Source organism: Tiliqua scincoides, chromosome 7 (assembly GCF_035046505.1).
Source record: "Tiliqua scincoides isolate rTilSci1 chromosome 7, rTilSci1.hap2, whole genome shotgun sequence".
Lineage (NCBI taxonomy): Eukaryota > Metazoa > Chordata > Lepidosauria > Squamata > Scincidae > Tiliqua > Tiliqua scincoides.
Window position 1 is genome coordinate 44,237,311 of NC_089827.1, and position 18,044 is coordinate 44,255,354.

The following is an 18,044-nucleotide window of genomic DNA, read 5'->3' on the forward strand; positions in this document are numbered from 1 at the left end:
GAATTTGAGAGAATTTATTAACCTGTGGTGGAACATGGATCAGGAATGTTTTTCAATTATGCTTTCATGGAGTGGCTCCTATGTATCTGATGCAGTTTTGCATATTTCATCCTTCTTCAGCATACTGCCTTCTTGCTTAGTGGGCTACCAGTGAACTGTAGGCAACTTTAGATTGAACTTAATGGGGCTGGGTGAGAAAACTTTCCTCTTTTGTTTTCTTTCCCTTGGAATTTATACATTTCAGCTGTTGCAGTTTTTTTGTTTTTGGCTTTCAATAAAACAAAGTGACACATAAGCTTATTCTCACAGTTTTATTTGCAAAGACCATTGCATGAAAAGCTGCATTTAATTGTAATCCAAACCCTGGAAAAAAACCCACGTCAGTTTGTGATATGTATGCTAAAGTGCTTGATATAACAATACTTTTACTGATATTCATTTCCTGAACATTATCCAGTCCTGATTAATTTACTAACAAACATAAAGATAAAACAGCAACATATTCTCAAGGTACTTAAAGGAAGGGAAGGAGCTTTTTAAACAATGCCAGGTACAATTTGTACATTTCAAGTGTAACATACAACATTTCTCTAAGAGATATACATCTTTACTTGTTTGGGTCTGGGGGATCAGAAAGTATTTGACTCTTAGCACCTCTCAAAACAGTTTCTAAACCAAAAGGATAGCCAACAGCTCAGTCCCAAACATGTTTACTCAGAAGTCAGTCCCACTGAACACAATAGGATTTACCACCAAGTAAATGAGCTGCAAAAGTATCCAATCAGAATACAAAGTGGGGGGGGGGTCCACCTCTCTCCCCCTGCCCCAACACTGAACACACCATATGCTGGTTAGCTTCCAGACACTACTTATATATTGATCCACTTTACAATTATATTTTGTCCCTTCAGATTATTTTACCATGTTAGCATAGCAATGCTACATAGATACATACTGTTTTGAGAAACCACTATTTTTGACTAAAAAACATAATTTGTGGGCGAAGGTTAGCAGAAAGCTTTGGTCTTACACATCAATCAAGGCTCATTAATACTGATGTCTAAAAGAATGTATTTACTTCAGAGAATCAAAACCACCTCCCTTCCAAGAGGCTAGAATGTTTTCTGTAAGCTTGACAAGGAAACACCTTCTGTTTCCAGTGATCAAAAAGAAAAAAATATATGCTTGTGATAGGAATAAAATAATTGTTACAAAACTGCACTCCTGAAGTTGTCAAACATACTAAATCTATCAGAGATCAATCTCATGCTTCAAAAATACCTTGAGGTTGTTATAATACTACACAATTATATTGCCTTATTGCCTAAAAAGAAATAGATGCACAAACAGTATATACCTCGCACACCATTCACATGTGCAATGTACAAAAATATGACAAAATGAATTAATGGTACAGAAATAAGTTACATTGCCAAGACCGACATCCATACCCACATGCTAACGGTTGTGTGTAGAGACCTATTTTGTACTTCAAGCATACAACCTTTGGGGAGGGGGGCATTATTTATCAGTATTAGTGGTTATCAAGTTTCGAATTCTGCAGAATGGGGATATTTCAGAGGTTCTTTCAGATGCTTGCAAAGACACTTACAAGGCTATATGGTAGTCAGTTCAGGAATCAAGGTGTTACACTTGCCCCAGATTCTTCACAACTAAAGCTAGCCATCCAATCAGCATCTTGCTTCTGGCTGAACATAGCTTAGTAAACACAAGGCTTAGACCTCTTGCCTTGAACCAGTTTTATGACATGTGTAAACAAGAACATATATGGGTACAGTATTTGGCAAAAGAAGACGGGTCTCAAAAAATGAAAATATGAACTGGGACCAAAGATAAATCAAGGGGTTGACAGTTATAAATGCTGATAAATTTTCAGATATCAACAACCTGAATTCAGGTGAACAAGAAACAATTTTCACTTTGTGTCTTGAAAAAAATAGTTAACACAGCAAATGTGGTGACCAGGAGATCACTGGAAAATTCAAAAGTAGCTCTCATAATTGTAAAAGTCCAAACATTTGAAAGCATGCTTTAAATTCAGTAACAATGTCTGTGTTACCTAAAGTGGTTTGGAAGAGTAAGTGGAGAGAGATAAATGTTCAAATTATCTCTCCATGTCTCCTTTTTGACAGCTCTAACTGGTGCTGTGTGTATCTTCAATACAATTAGTTCTCTGAAACTACAAGTTGAGAAACATTTTAGACCCCATAGAAGGAATCATGCCTTCCAACCCAAGGTGGGGATTCTCTGAGATGATTCAAAACTGAGGTAGCTACATGATTACGTACAAATAGCAGGTGGCCAGTTTTGTTCTGGGGGAAAGTGTCTACCTGGAGCAATCCTGTTCACCCAATCAAGGGTGCATTTGGAAATTCTGGTGAAGCCTTCCTAATGAAATTTACACATTCACTTTCACAAAGCTCTTTTGCGTAGATTTGCTCAGTCTAATGCAGTGGGATTCATGTGCTAGTGTTGTAGCTGTCAAGTAGGCTGCAAAATCCAATCCTCATAAGCATGCAAGCCACTTATTGACTGCCCAGTTCCTCTGTTTTAAAAAAACATTTCCTATTTTTACTGAGCTCAATTCTCTTTCCTGGCTGTAATGAATGGTAAAAGACTTCTCCAGAGCACACATAATCAGCAGTGGCAAAGCAGTACATAGATTTAGGGCAAAGCTGCACATTATGTGGACAAATGCACAACATTCCCAAACTTGTGGCTACTGCTGAAGCACAAAGCTGCTGCGGCATGTGACCCTTCTGCCACCCACTGCTTCTCCTCTTCAACCCCTTCATGGACATTTTATCCTGCCTAACTGGGAAACGTGTTTCAGAACCTGGCAACCTCCCCCCCCCCCATTCTCTCATAAATGCAGGTTTAGGAGTTCCATATTTGTCAATGCACACTTAATTTCACCCTAAACATTACTTCTCAAGGGGCTGTTCATAGTTGGGATACAGCACAGAAACATCGCCGGTGGGCAAAATACATTGGGAACCTTCTGTACAAGCTAGGCTCTCTTCAGTCTCTTTTCCTAACACATTTGCCTTCTATAGTCACATACTCACTTTTTCCATGCGCTTCAGTGCAAATTATCTCACTCTCTTGGAACAGACCACTATATTAATAAAGAAGGGCAAATAAGCACCATTTCCAGTTGACTTCTGCAGCATCTCAAGATATTATAGATCAAACAGTTGGCCCCTGCAAGGAAAGTATTGGTGTGATCCTCGCCTCCCCCATCTCCCTGCCCAGCCATGGCAACAAGTAACTGATAGAGATGGGGCTCATTCAATCCAGAGATCAGAAGAATAAGATCATATTTTGAAGCCAAGTCTCCAAAATATAAAGCAACTCTCTTATCAGCTGGAAAAATATGGAATGATACATGCTGATTATTCATCCATGCTGTCCCACTAGCTAACAATTTTTGTATAATAGTGCTTGAATTGGTCTAGGACTAGGTTAACTAAAATGCCTGCAATGCAGCTGCTGTGTGCTGCTACTACTACTTAAAACACTGAACCTATCCTCTTGGCAGAATAGGCTCTCAATTCAAGTTTCTTTTGCCTCATTCCTGTTAGGAGGCTCATGTCTACACAAAACCAAAGGGGACTCCAAGAACTCCTTCCAACACTGTATGTTCATGTCCTACTGCAGTGGGAGTCTCATACATGCCACTGGGAATAAAGGCATAAGCCAGTTTCCATGCCAGCATCACCATGCCTTCCAGGAGGGATAATGCTGGTATGGGAAAGAGCCATGTTGATGCTCTGTGCACATCTCTTGTATTCTTGGAGTAATGTTGAAGGCGTTCCCACACTGCGATACTAACTTCAGAATCAGCTTTTAAGAAGTGGCCTTTACTTCACTCCATGAGAGACTGCTTCCAGGGGGTGACTCTCCACATCCAGGGTATAATGTCTAGAACAGGTTTGCCACATGGTTCCTTCCTGATCACATGGAGAGTTTCCAGATTGCAGGCCAAAGTAAACCTCACAGATGGCACATGGAGAAATCACCAAATGGCAGCAATTTTCCACCAAGGATAACATATAGACCAGCTTGTGCTCACCTGAATATAAGACTAGACATTTGCCAGAATTTTCTGAGAGTTTAAACTATCTGAAGCAATTCAGCTTTAGCTGTTCAGAATAAAGGTTGCCCCCTCCCCCTTCAGAGAGGACCGAAGCCTCCTTCCACCAGGTGTTAAGGAAAGTCTCCTGAAAGAGGGGTTGGCCCTACAGAACAAAAGCCCAAGAGAGGAAAAAAGGGAAGGAAGGAGAGTTGAAATCATTGACAGTTCAAGTGATAGTACATTTTCTTTCCCCCCCCCTCATCTGGAAAATCGCAATCCTTTTAACAGACCCCTATGGGTTCCTACTTGAAGCTCAAGAATTCCTCAGGTCCAGTGTGAAGACTGCTAGTGCTGACTGACAAAGCCTTGGGGAAGATCTACAATCCTGATTCGTAGCTTATTAGATGCACACAAAGACATTTTGATCTAAATGGTACAAGGAGAGACCAACAAGTACAAGGAGCAGAGCAAACAGTAGACTTTCACAAAAGGGGTACAGCAGTGGCTGCTCAGAGAGTCTTCACATGTTCCTTTGCAATACACCCCAAAGCCTCCTCTGTGTTCACACAGTTACACACGGAGGGACCTTTTTCCATACTAGTAAGTAATGCTCCCCCTCCCTCCCCTAACCCTATAAAGTTTTGTTTGAAGTTTTGTTTTCTCCCACTGAACCTAAGAACACTGATTCTAAGGAAAAAAAATGTTTCTTATAGTTGATATTTCTGAAAGAAGATAGCCTATTTACACACATAGAACACATGAAAATACTCTATTTTATACTAAACCTCTGTTTTGAAAACTACAATACTGCAGCTTAGCTAGTTTGGAGCTTTAGAGCAGACCAGTACGGAGGCAAGAGAGTGAGGAGTCATTCCCCCCAACTCCCACCCATCAACAATCTGGTTTTACAGTGGGGCACTACCAGCAGAATTTGCTTTTAATCGCTTCGGCCCCCCCACCCCAAAATGCAGTACTTCTGTGTCTGGGAGAGGAACAGAGGAACTGCCTGCAAAGCCATGCTACACATCCACTCCTTTGATGAGCGACCCTTCCAAGATGATGTTGAAATCCTGCAGCGTCTGCAGGACTCGGATGAGAGAGTTGACCATCATGCGGTCTCGCAGGAGTGCGTTCTCTTCATACATCCGAGTGATGGCTGGGCACTCTGCCAATAATGGAATCCATTGTGGAAGCAAGTGATCCCTACAAGAGGAATAACAACATCAAGCAATATTAGGTATCACCGTAGAGGTCCAACGCTGGCATAATATTTAAGCATGGTTAAGAAACACAAACCATGATTAAAACGATGACATTAACCTTTAAAGCCCTGAATGGTTTGGGTCAAGGACTGCTGACTCCCATAGCAGCCTATCCATGGTTTACACTTCTCAGAAGCCTTGCCTCTCATAATTTGAAGTATGATAGGGGAGAGCTTACCCAGGACATGTTTTCAGCAGCAGCACCAGAGCTGTGGAACTGTTTTCAAAACTGCTTACTGTCTCTCCCTCCCCCCCCACCCCTGTGCTTCATTTGCTTTTCAACACTGAGTTAAGGAGGTTCTAGTTCAGATCACTGGGGGGGGGGGCATGCTCTGGTGGCTCAGCAACTGCCTGGCTATTATTTCTGTTGAAATATTCTCTTACTAAGTTGTAATGTTTTCATTGTTAAGTACTCATTTTATATACAGTATTGGTTTTAAGTATAAGTTATGTCAGCTGTCTTGTGGAGGTGCATGCTTTCTCTCTCTCCCCCCCTCCCACTTTTACCCTCCCCAGGCTGGAAATGGGAAGGATGGTGGATATTCTCCCTACACAGTGTACTTAATGGGAAGATCCCCAACTCACTCTCCAGCTCCAGTCTGGTGGAGACTAGGGGTCTCTTTTTTTTCTGCAGCAAGCCACAGCAGTGCTCTGAGCCTCTTTGCTACCACCAAAATATGTTCCAGTTTTTCCCTCTGGATCCAAAGGGGAAGGGTGGGGCTGGCCATTTTACTAATGGATAGCAATGCCCCTTTGTCATTGTCCCAAGTATGGCTCAGGGTGGGGACAAATATTGTCCCTGAAATTGGGCTTTTGAGGTTCTAGGCAGCCAGCACAACTGTTGGGTGATCAGCACCTGTTTTTCTGAGGGAAGCAGGAAATCGTCCCTTATCAGATACCAAGTCCACAATTCTATGCATTCTGTGCTGGGAGTAAACCTGAGGAACTGAGTGGGACGCGCCTCAAAATAAATAAGCATAGTAAGCATGCCAAAAAAGAGTTAGGGTCTTGGTGAGCACAAATTTTTGTTTTGCTACCAGTGCCAGTCAAAATGTGTGAGAGCGTTTGCATGCATGCGTTGTCTGATTAAGGGTTGCCTGCAAACCAGGATGCAAAACCATGGTTTAAATGGGTTTGTATTAACAATGCTGATGTGTTATATCTTCACTAAGCAAACCATGGATAGAGTACTTTCCCCCACTTCTCAGCGAAGTGATAAGCAAATTTTGCTGATGTCTCCCTTACACACACCCTTCGGGGGAAAGCTTTAGCACATCAAGTTAAACAATAGTTTCACTATGCTAGGGTTTTTCAAACTGGGGCGTCACAACGCCCTAGCCTCTGGGCCCTGGCCTCTGCCCCCTTAAGGGGCGGGGGCAGCCTGGAGGGAGGGAGGAGGCAGCGGCGCGATCCCCAGGATCATGCCGCTCAGGGGGCTGCAGGGGCTTGGGTGCACTTACCCAAGCCTCCTGCAGCCTCCCCTGGGTGCGGGGAGCCCAGTGCAAACCTTTGGCAGGGCTCCCTGCAGCAGTGAATGTAAAAGCGAAGCAATCGCGCCCCACCTCCGCTAAAGCGGGCACGATCGCTTCGCTTTTACATTCACTGCTGTGGGGAGCCCTGCCAAAGGTTCGCACTGGGCTCCCCGCATCCCGGGGAGGCTGCAGGAGGCTTGGGTAAGTGCACCCAAGCCCCTGCAGCCCCCTGAGTGGCGCGATCCTGGGGATCGCACCGCTGCCTTCCACTCATCCCTGCTGCCTCCCCCCACCCCTGCAAACACTTATAGTGGCTCAAACTCTCCAGGAAGTTTGAAAACCACTGCACTATGCCATTGGGCTATTACCCACCATTAAGATAATAAACCATGGTTTTTGCTAACCATGATTAACTGTATTGGAAGAGTGATAGCATGTGAGCAGAGCCACACAATATATCATTAGAAGGGGGGGAACACTGGCCTTCACCAGTGTGGGGAGCTGTAACCTGTTACATGGTTAAAGATCTGCAGATTGCAGTTCTTACCCTGTTCAAGTGAAGTTTTTAATGAAATTTGGCTTTGCTATGTATGGGACTGGTTGCTTCTGTCAGCTCTGCTAACAAACTGTTCATTGTGCACCAGAGATGCATCTTAACCGTTCAGAAATACTTTGATGCAATTCTAAATCCTTAATTCACATGCAGAGAGGAGTGAGAACTGTATGGGGTTCCCCTTCCAAAACCTGCCACTTCACACTACAGGTTTTGGCACCAAACCTCATCTATACAGGGGGTATCTGAATCTGAAAGGAAGGGAAAACTCATCCTGTCTACTGAAGGACTGCGCCATGCATTTTTTCTACTTCAGGTTTAGACTTATAGTGCGGTTTTAGGCAGCGAAGAACTCTGCCTTTTGGGCACGTCCAAACTGATTTAATGTGAACTACAATAGGACACCATAAATTCTAAAACTGCTCTGCCAAAGGAAGCTTTTATGTTAAGTCACTGTAACTTAAAACATAGATCAAGTTCAAAATCAGCACCCAGACTCCAACTGCTAAGAACCTGTGGTTTACAACAGGAAACAAATATGGGGATCGTATGTGACCTCAGAAGCATGGAGAAGAGAACAACATGTGTGGCAGAAGACTTTCAAGAGCACATGCATATGTACCGGGTTCCAAGGCAAACTAGAATTTGGAATTTGCCATCTTTCCCCATGTTCCGTGGTGCCGTGTTGATGGCATTGACGTAGCGGCAGAAGGTGTTGCAGGAGGATTTCTGAAGAAGAACGTCCTCTTCATTGTCCCCAGCCTGGTCAGTGGTTTCAAAATAGGCAAGAACTTTTTCTGAAGGGGTGGAAAGAAAAAAACGAAAAGACACTGAACACAAAGCAATAGCCAATAGCAGAGTTGTTGCTCCTTAAGTTACAGAAGGTTAGAGTACAGTATTTGCAAAATGCTTATTTACTGGTTTCAGCCCTTCTGACCTACTGTATAGTCTCAGAAGTCAGACTTCGCAAGCAGAGTCAGCACATAGCAGTGATACTACCCCCTGCAAGCCCTGACTGTATGTACTTTCTGCACCCAGAAAGGTACTTTCTGCACCCAGCTGAACCCACTCTGTGCACAAATGAAAACTGCAACCTGTGTAACTGACACAGACTGAGCAAACTTGCATGCACTTCTTCAACACCAATATTTAGCATAATGGCAACCCCTAGCCAGTAAATAAGCATTTTGAAACTAAACATTTAAAGAAATTAGCACTTTGCAAATATTTTTAACCTTCCCTAATTTAATAAGTAACACGTTGGCTATTGGTTATTGATTTCCTGGTGTGCCAGTCTGGCCCTGTCAGTGCTACAGCCAGAACTAATGTAGGACCTTAAAATGCATTTCTAACGAATAGTAGTCATGTATTCAGAGGAAATTACTAACCTCAAGGCACCCACTGCAAAGAAGATTCTCTACATTTTATTGCTTTATACCAGCTTGCAAGTTAAGAACTACTTTGAAATTGCCTTCTTTTTATTAGGATAGACCTGTATGAAATGGGCAAGTAAGATCCTTTCTTCATTAAATGTATGGAATGTCCTTTTGAAGTAGCCACATAATCTGCTAATCCCATGTGCTTTTTGGGGAGGGGCTGCCATTAGTAAAGCACATGCTGGCAATTCCAAAGGTCCCAGGTAGACAGACCAATGGCCTGACTCAGTACAAGGCAGCATCCTAACTTTCCTCAGTTTTAAACATTACCAGTGAAGAAAGAATCTTGATGCCACAGAAGTGGTACTCATACCAGAGGATTGTAAGAATTAGCCCACAGATGGCAAAGACATTTCGACCCTCTTTGGGAAAATTCTTATGTTACCTTCATAGCATGGTTACTTCATACAAATGACATGACCCTGCTGCCCAACTTGGTTGACAACCTTCAGACTTGAAAGACTATGGTATAAGCCTACAGCACCCGGTATTCCCAGACGGTCTCCCATCCAAGTACTAACCAGGCCTGACCCTGCTTAGCTTCCAAGATCAGACAAGATCAGGCATGTGCAGGGTAACGGGGTACTTACCAAGACCTTTAGGGGTACTCAAAAAAAAAATTGAATAATGGCGGGAAAAGGCAGAATGCCTTGCAATGCTGGCAAGGCAAGAAGAAAGGCAGCTAGCTGGCTGTGAAAGCCCCACCAACTGCTAGTTTTTGGTCATCGATTCCCATATTATCAGATATGGATCAGTAGTTGAAAACATGAACTTGAAATAACAGGAACTATTATGTCAGGTCAGCAGGGGAGGATAGTCCTTGCTTTCCTGATAGCGAAGTGGCCTGGGAGCATAGGAAGACAGCACAAGAAGCAGGCGATCCCAAACAGAGCCAAAGGAGCAGACACAGGCTTGTTTGCTGCAGAAGCATGTATTGGTAAAAGGAGCAGGCAGAAGAGTAGTCAGTCATACAGTCCAGAAGTCCAGGATACAGCAGGACACACTCACGAGAAGGCAATCCAAAATCAGTACACAAACCTGCAGCATGGCACGCAGAAACTCCACCACAACAACCCACACCTTGGTGTCTGTGCTTTCCCCATATATACTGGGGCCAGCCAATCAGAGTAGGGCAACCTCATAGTCACAAGACAGTCACAAGACTTACTCTGATTGGCTGTCCAGTGGTGCATTGTACCACTCCACCATAGCCTATGTGACCCTGCACACATCTCTTCCCAAGTCATGTGACTCCCACCTGTAACAGGTGCAGCTGATTGCATCAGCATACATATACAGTGCTGCTGCTGTTCCTTTAATTGGCATTTCACACCAAGCCTGGACATCAAGGCCCTTCCTGCCACATCCTGGCTTATAACAATTCAGTGCCTAGGGTGCCAAAGGCCTGACAAACTAACTACATTTTGCTAATGAGGGGTACAATTTATGGAAGTGGGCTGCCAAGGAGTACGCAAGTCACAAAACTTTGGGAACCACTGAGCGACATAAATTTCCTTAAAGGGGCAGCACATTTTCATTTAACTTTATTTTATTTGAGATTTATACACCACTTTTCCCCATATAACAAAACCTGGTGCCCAAGGTACAAACAAAACCAAATCGCATGTTAAAACAGTGGTAGCATCAATGAAAACCCTAACAAGAGAAGCTAAAACATAAAAGTACAAAGACAACAGAGTGCAAAAACTCCAGCAGACCCTTCCCAATATCCTCACCTATCAGATCTCCCCACCACCACCACCAAATGTGAATGCCTTAGGAAGGCCACCCAACATTACTTGATAGAATGGCCAGTTCTAAATTAGGCCCAGCTGCCCTCAGCAAATAGCTATAATTTAGAGTTGGGGTGGAAATCAGTTTCACCAGAACGACACAAGATCCAAATGTGATGCAGCATCAGAATCTTTGCATCCAAAGCCCTGCTCAACATTCTGATTACCTATGAAGTCCCAAATGAAGACGTTCTTGTGGAAGATACGAGCAGACTTGAAACCATGGTGGAAAACTTGCTCCAATGCAACAACCAGGCCATTTTCTCCGCACAAGAGGACAGTAAGGCTTCCTCTCTATGGGAAGGAAAAGAATGAGTGAGCACACACCACTTCCCAATGCAAACAGATAACCATTACTGACACTCCATTTCTGATTTATTCCATGTATTGTTTTTATACACATTTTCCAGATGTGGTACAATTTGGGCAACTCATTTCTAAACAGGTGCAATTTAATTTAACTGCTATCACAGCACATCAATGACATGCAAGAACAGCTTTCTAGAGAGCTGCGTTTCATGGATCCGTTCTGGAACCAGAGAAATTATTGGAAAGAGATACACTTTCAATAGAGGAAGTCTACACTAGAGAGAGGAATCTACACTGGCTTCTAAGGAAAGAGAGATGGGCAAGGGGGGTAAATGAGAGAGCATTAGAGATATAGCTGGCATTGCTCCAGGTTCCTTAAGCCATTTCTGTCCAACGTTGCACATATGCAACAGGAATAAAATGTGTACACCTGTGGGCTGGGCAGAAATGAAATAACCATTTGCTTTTCAGATAGCAAAACGGGGATTTGCAGTTTCATAGACTTGCTACAGCAGAAAGCTCTGGCCAAGTCCTTGCCTCTTTTATGTTTGCTTGTGTGCAGGAAAGTGTAATATGAAACAGCCCCCTTCAAGTGGGAACAAATAACAGGTAGCCCAATCCTGAGCTGCCCGGCACCAAAATGGCTGCTGCGGTATCCAGCGTGCAACCAGGCAGCTGCTGGTGGCTCCTTGAGGGAAGAGGACTTTTGTCCTTCCCCTGGGTAAGGGGAACAGACCCGCAATTGGGCTACTCGATTCTACAGGAGCTCTGGAGCTGCCACAGAATCGTAGAGTCCCGCATCAGATCATGTGGTCCCACATGGGGCTCAGGTCCCGCCCTCCTCCTGCCCCACTCCCTTCCATGCCACACCTGCCCCCACCCCAGAACGCCTCCTCCCTGCCTCCCCCCAAACTCCCGCTCACCTCTCTGCCGCCAGGCAGTCCAGGAACACAGGCCCAGCACAGGCCCAGTAAGAGCTTGCAAATGTGCCTTACACCATGTTTGTGATAGTGCGCGCTGGCAGTAAGCCAGCATGCACGGGTCTGGATACGGCCATGAATCCCTAATTGCTGGGACCGTAAAATGCTGTTTCTCCCTCTGTCGCACAGAAATGTGTCATTTTTTTGAATGGATTCAGAAACTTCTTTTTAACCACTGTGACTTTTGCAGGTGGAGCTGGGGAACTTGGATGTCACATGTAACAGCCGCACAACATCACACTTTCAGACAGGAAACTCCACATTCAAAAAGAGGACAGTGATGCTTTGAAGTCTATTTAAGTTACTGATACCATTTCATGTCAGGGGAAGTCATGAGCCATTAAGATGAGGCAAGGAAATGCTCAACAACAATGATGAATCTGCACGTAGGCATTTCATACAGAATGACTAATCCAATTAAAAATTCTCATCCCCTCCTCAAAACATGCTATCCATCCAGCATCAGACAGAGAAATTTGCTTGCATTCTCCTTTGTAAAAAACAGCAAATCTGAAATTATGTTCCAGAATGGTACCTCTTTCTCAGGCTTGTGGAAGTGCTTCACAATGTTGTTCACGGCTTCCCCAATTCCCTCTTGGATCTGTCCTGCACTGGGCTCTGAAAAAAGTCAGGACAGAGAGAAATTGATTATTTTTAAGTGCTTGTAACTACTCAGATCATAGTTCCAAAACATGCATTTTTAGAAATCTAAATAGCTTAACGAAGTAAATATGATGTAATTAACCTAGAAGTGCTGTCATTTCTGGAAGTGACATTATCAAGAAAATTTTTAACAATCCTAGACTGCAATCCTATCCACACTTACCCAGGAGTAAGCCACATTGACTATATATGTTAAAAACATATATACAGTAGCCTGTTAAAGTACAGATCTGTAGAATTTCCCCAAATGCAGTCACATACCATGGTAGCATCATGTCTATTAAAAATAAAATACTGAAATGAACGGGGACACACCTGAAATTGGCTTGCAACCCACCTAGTGGGTCCCGACCCACAGTTTGAGAAACACTGAAATAGAACATTGGGATCCACCGTATCTTTTGCTATTTGCTTTTTATTGCACAAGGATCTTAAAGCTTGTTTTCTTGTTGCTAGTCTTACAAAGCAAACAGTCCATCAGTTTAACCAGAGCAACAAGTGTCTCAAACTCTGAAAGACCAATTTTCCAAAATACATGCAGTTGGCTTCTGCCAGCTATGTCTTTATTAATGTGTGGAAAAATTGCTCCTGCCACCAATCCAATGTCCATTTTGGAAGATCTAACATTCACCAAAAAATGCCAATTCTTTATGTCCGTCCATCCCCCCTTCCTAGAGCCATGCGACCTGCCCAATATCACTACTAGAAGCTAGGCTTTACTTGTATTTTTCCCTGTAAGGGAAGTGATACTCAGTCTCCGAGCTGTGGTTGGGGATTTCTGTTGAGGTGGAGTGCGACACTGCTTTCCTAGATCTTCATCCGATGATGATGAAACCAACTCTCCTATAAGGATTCTCTCCAGGCTGCCATCATCAATACCCTTCCCCAGCCATCTCCCACATGGGAACCTGAGGCACCACAAGAAAAAAGAAAAGAGGAAGCTATAATCAGGCCCAGCAAACAATGTGTTCACACAAGCTCTGTTTTCTGAGAAACTGCATGCTTGATTTCAGGCCATATGAGCCACAGTTCATTTGGCACATGGGACTACTGTATGACCAATACAGTCTGCATGTCCAGCATTTACATTTTGTAATCCCACAACAGTTTAAAAAAGACAAACAAACAATGCTTTCTAAGACGCATTCAAAACTGTTTTTTGAAAAAATATATTCTGTGGCTACTAAGGTGTAGTAGTACTACTTTTGTGATCCAATTTACAGGAGTGCTTAAAACAAGAAAGAAGCATTCTTATTAACAACACTGCAATACTAAAGTAAAATTATAGTTCAGTCTTGCTGACTTTTATGCAGTGTTTTGGGTCAAATCTTCTATGCTTACTTGTAGGTGTGTCCTGTGATTTCATTCCTGACCATGACGCAATCTACCAGCCATTTGGCCAACAGTCCTGAGTTATCATGACCTAGTTGCACAGTAGTTAACTTCCCCAAGTTCTGACACTGTAAAGAGGAAAACACAAGTTTGAAACGGTTTGAAATCTCATTTTTCAAGAATACCATTAACTTTTCTTGTGCTTCTAGGCTCAAGTAATTCAACATGGCAGTTCTTACTTTCATGGAACTGCAGACTCCAGAATGCTTCAGATTCCACATATTTGTATTGTAGTTGATCAATCTCAAGCTATAACTATTATCACACTGTGGTCCTGTTTTATTTCTTATATGCATGTCCCACCATATGGAACTTAAGGTAGCATATACATGGTTCTCAGACAGTCTCCTATCCAGGCACTGACCAAAATTAGATTTGCTTAGTTTCTACAATGTAGTGATATCATGTGCCTCCAGGAATCTTTATGCATTTGCATTTATGTGTTCATCATTCAATGACTACACTATCAAGGAAAGGCTCGCATGTGGGAATCAACCACTATAGTTCTAACACTGGAGATACAATGTTCGTATCAGCTGATGTAGCGCTTTGCAATGGAGTCAGCTCATATATAGAAGTCAGCAGTGTATAGAAATCACATGCAGAAAAATCAGATTATGTGTGTGCATGCGAGAACCAGGCCTTGATGGCTGGCAGATGAACGTGTGAACTGACTTCATTTAAAAGGCACTGTGTTTGAGGGGATATGAAAGTTGTCTGCTATTTTTCATCTGTGATTGCCCTATTGCATATGCAAGACATCAAGCATAATTACGTGATGTATTTGCACAAGTGAACCAGTCCTGCGCTGGTTTCCCTCTGTTTCAGAAAACTCCTTTCTTAGGCAAGACCAGTAGAATGCCAAGCCGGATATAAAGGCAGCAGCCTCCAATGTTGGTCTGAATTTGCACAGTGAAGGAGGGCAAGTTCTCACTGATTCAACTGGACAACTGCTTGGCCTTGGAAGCCTCCTCCTTCTATCCATTACATCCCAAAGCTTGTTACCCTTTCAATGCAAGTGATCTAGCAAAAAGTACCCTTTTGGGATGCAATTCCATTTGGGGGAAAGATGCATTCTTGTAACTCAAGCTCATAGTTACAGAGTATCTGGTTTTATTTCTTTCTTTCATTTATTTATCTCTCTCTCTCCCCCCTCCCACTCAGTGTGTGACATAATGCTACATCCCTGGTAGCCTGAGATTGCTAAATTATGCAGGAGTGGTATGAGTTACCATTGGGTTCCATGCACCAAATAAGGTTATCCAATTTTTGTTTTTGGCTAAGGAAAGGCACTCCACACTTGTATGAATTTCCATCTGCTGTATAATGTATATTTATGTTGCAGAACAAGCCAACCATCATCAGGACTGTGAAATGAAGCGCTATGTACATCCTGGGCTCTTAATCATCGCCATTGTTTATTACTCCAATGCAGCTATTATGGGCCCCCAAAGAATCACTAGGATGCTAGCTTACATCCTAGTAAACTAGGATGCAGAGAAATGATAATTTTGTTAGTGGTTTTCTTCTTACTGAGCCTTTAAAAAAAAAAGGAAAGGGACAGTGAAATTAACTTTTAATATGCTCCCTAAAACCAAAAGAGGGTAAGGCAGTCCTATCAGAGAGCAAGTTGCTTTCAGCAGCAGTAGCCTGATGCTTTTAATTATAATTGGAATTATTTGCATCTGTTATTAAAGCAGAATGGTGCTGTGTTTAAAATTCTATTCATAGTTAAACAAGTCCTTTTTGGCAGCGATTGTAAAGCTACCATTTTGAAATTGCCAGGACGGGAGTAAGTTGAGTAACAACTCACCTCAAATGTCATTTCTAGAAGGTTCTTTGGAATCTGCATTATTCCAGTATCTCCCAGTTCTCCCGAAACACAAATCCATGGGTTTGACGTGGTGATTGCATTGCTTAGCTTTTTAATGGGGATTATCACTGTCCTATATGGTATCACTGTAACAGTAAACAGGTAAATGCAACAGTACCTTTACAACATTGTTTAGCAAAATCCAAACCCATTACACAACAGTTTGCTCACAGCATCTGTACAAACAATTCCATTCAGACCTGGCTTATGGGGGAAGTGACACCTGAAGCTCACCTGTATGTTGCCTTGGCCCATTCACCCACCGCCTCCTCCTCCTCAGTGATCAAGGAGGAGAAGAGAGCCACGATGATGGCAGTAACTCTCTATCACTACATCATAGTGTTCCTTAAGTTAATTATGCTCTGTTTGAAATAGTATTCCCTTTTGGCATAAATGCCTTCCTGTCCTTAAGAGACAAATTAGGGCCCAACCCTAACCAATTTTCCAGTGCTGGCTCTGCTGTGCCAATGGGGTATGCACTGCTTCCTGTGATGGGAAAGCAGTCACAGAGGCCTCAGCAAGGTATGGGAACATTTGTTCCCTTACCTTGGGACTGCATTGAGGCAGCACCAGTGCTGGAAAGCGGGATAGGATTGGACCCTTAGTCATTAAACCAGAGGACCTCAACAGTTGTCATGGAATGATTTTTCCATCCCCCATTCACATCTGTACACAACATGTCAAGTTAACCCATGGGTTCCCATGGTTACACATTCATGTGCAAACATCTTTAGTTTTTTCAAAATGATTTTAAAAAAAGAATGGCTGCACTGGTGTATTTTCATGTGCCTTGCATAGGAATGTGAACCAAACTACTGAGCTACTGTTTACATTATTATTTTACATATTTTAAGGCCTATAACTGTGTCTTTGTGAGGTATTCCAAGTACCTGGAAAAACTGCACTGACTCCATATGAAAATAAGACATCTCCTATATGGATTATTTTTCCCTGCACTGAAGTGCCATCCATATCGCTACTGGTCACAGCCTCCAATAAAGTATATACCACAGGGCTCTACCGTTAGCATTTATCACACATGCAATGAGCCATTAGGTGTCGCTATTGTGGCACAGCCAGGCTCCAAGGGGCAAGCAAATTTAGAAACCACAGATTCATGTCACAGCTATTTTTAGAAGATAGGAAGACCATTAGGTGGCAAAAATTCATATATGCCCTCCATTTTTACAACCAGCAACACTGAATGAGCAGTAATAAAGTTCAGCATTTAAGATGCATGAACACCCATCCAATTCCAAAATGCACTCACTATACTCTTTAGGAGTAACCATGTTAACTCATGAGGCTAAACTGTATCACTTGAAAGCAAGTTAACAGAGTGTGAAAATAAAGGCCAGCAACTTTACACAGCAACCATCCCTTTACATACACCCGCCCCTACATCACACTCAAAGCAGCTGTCCCCCTGGCTGGGTTCCCTTATGTTTATATAGCATGCAATCAGTGCCTCATTGCTTATGTGTTACACAAGGAATCCCAACCACATGGGTGGGAGTTGCCATATGTTCCTAGGAATAATGTGGGTGCAACCACAGGGCTGGGAGCAACCACATCCCCTTAGGCGTGTGTCAGTCTACAGCTAGTGTAAGAGACACATAGAAAGAGGTGAGTTTATGGCAGCCATGAGAGTTGTTACCAGTGAGTTGGCTTGTATCTAAGGTCAAACGGAAACTCTCGGGAGGGGAGGGCAGATTTGCCTCAAAGGCCCAAGTTGCCAATTCCTAGGATAGGGTACACTGGACATAAGACAAGGGAGATCCACGTTTAAATCTTTGCTCAGTAATAACCTTGCTGGATCACCCTGAGCCAACTATCATCTCTCACTCCAACTCCAAATATCACAGATTTGGGACTTTTTTGGGGGGAAGGGGGGAAGGTAACACACCATATATGTGAGCCACCTAGAGCAAGGATAGGAAACAAAATATGACATTTATAAAGCCCACAAAAAATAAACACAGAATGTGTCAGGATTTCAGTTTTGTTTTTTTTAAAAACCTGACAACTGAAACAAAGTAATTTTTACTTGCAGGAGCCATTGCATTATGTTATCCTTTGGGCTTGTATGAGACATGCATACACTAATGCTCTACAACACTGCACATGCTCTAGTCCAGGGGTGCCCAAACCCCGGCCTTGGAGCCACTTGCAGCCCTCGAGGCCTCCCAATCCAGCCCTCAGGGAGCCCCCA

General features: G+C 43.0%; 1 protein-coding gene across 7 annotated transcripts in view; it reads right to left on the reverse strand.

Annotated features, from left to right (window-relative positions):
- Positions 1-297: 297 nt before the first annotated feature.
- Positions 298-18,044, reverse strand: part of DENND5B (DENN domain containing 5B) — a 117,898-nt gene continuing 100,151 nt past the window's right edge. For all 7 annotated transcript variants that reach the window (XM_066634551.1, XM_066634547.1, XM_066634543.1 and 4 more), the window contains 7 exons: positions 15,773-15,918; positions 13,909-14,027; positions 13,288-13,475; positions 12,440-12,522; positions 10,783-10,909; positions 8,009-8,183; positions 298-5,302 (listed from right to left, as the gene is read on the reverse strand). In XM_066634551.1, the coding sequence (XP_066490648.1) occupies positions 5,119-5,302; positions 8,009-8,183; positions 10,783-10,909; positions 12,440-12,522; positions 13,288-13,475; positions 13,909-14,027; positions 15,773-15,918 (1,022 nt within the window). In that variant the 3' untranslated portion in view covers positions 298-5,118. The remainder of the gene's footprint in view (positions 5,303-8,008; positions 8,184-10,782; positions 10,910-12,439; positions 12,523-13,287; positions 13,476-13,908; positions 14,028-15,772; positions 15,919-18,044) is intronic.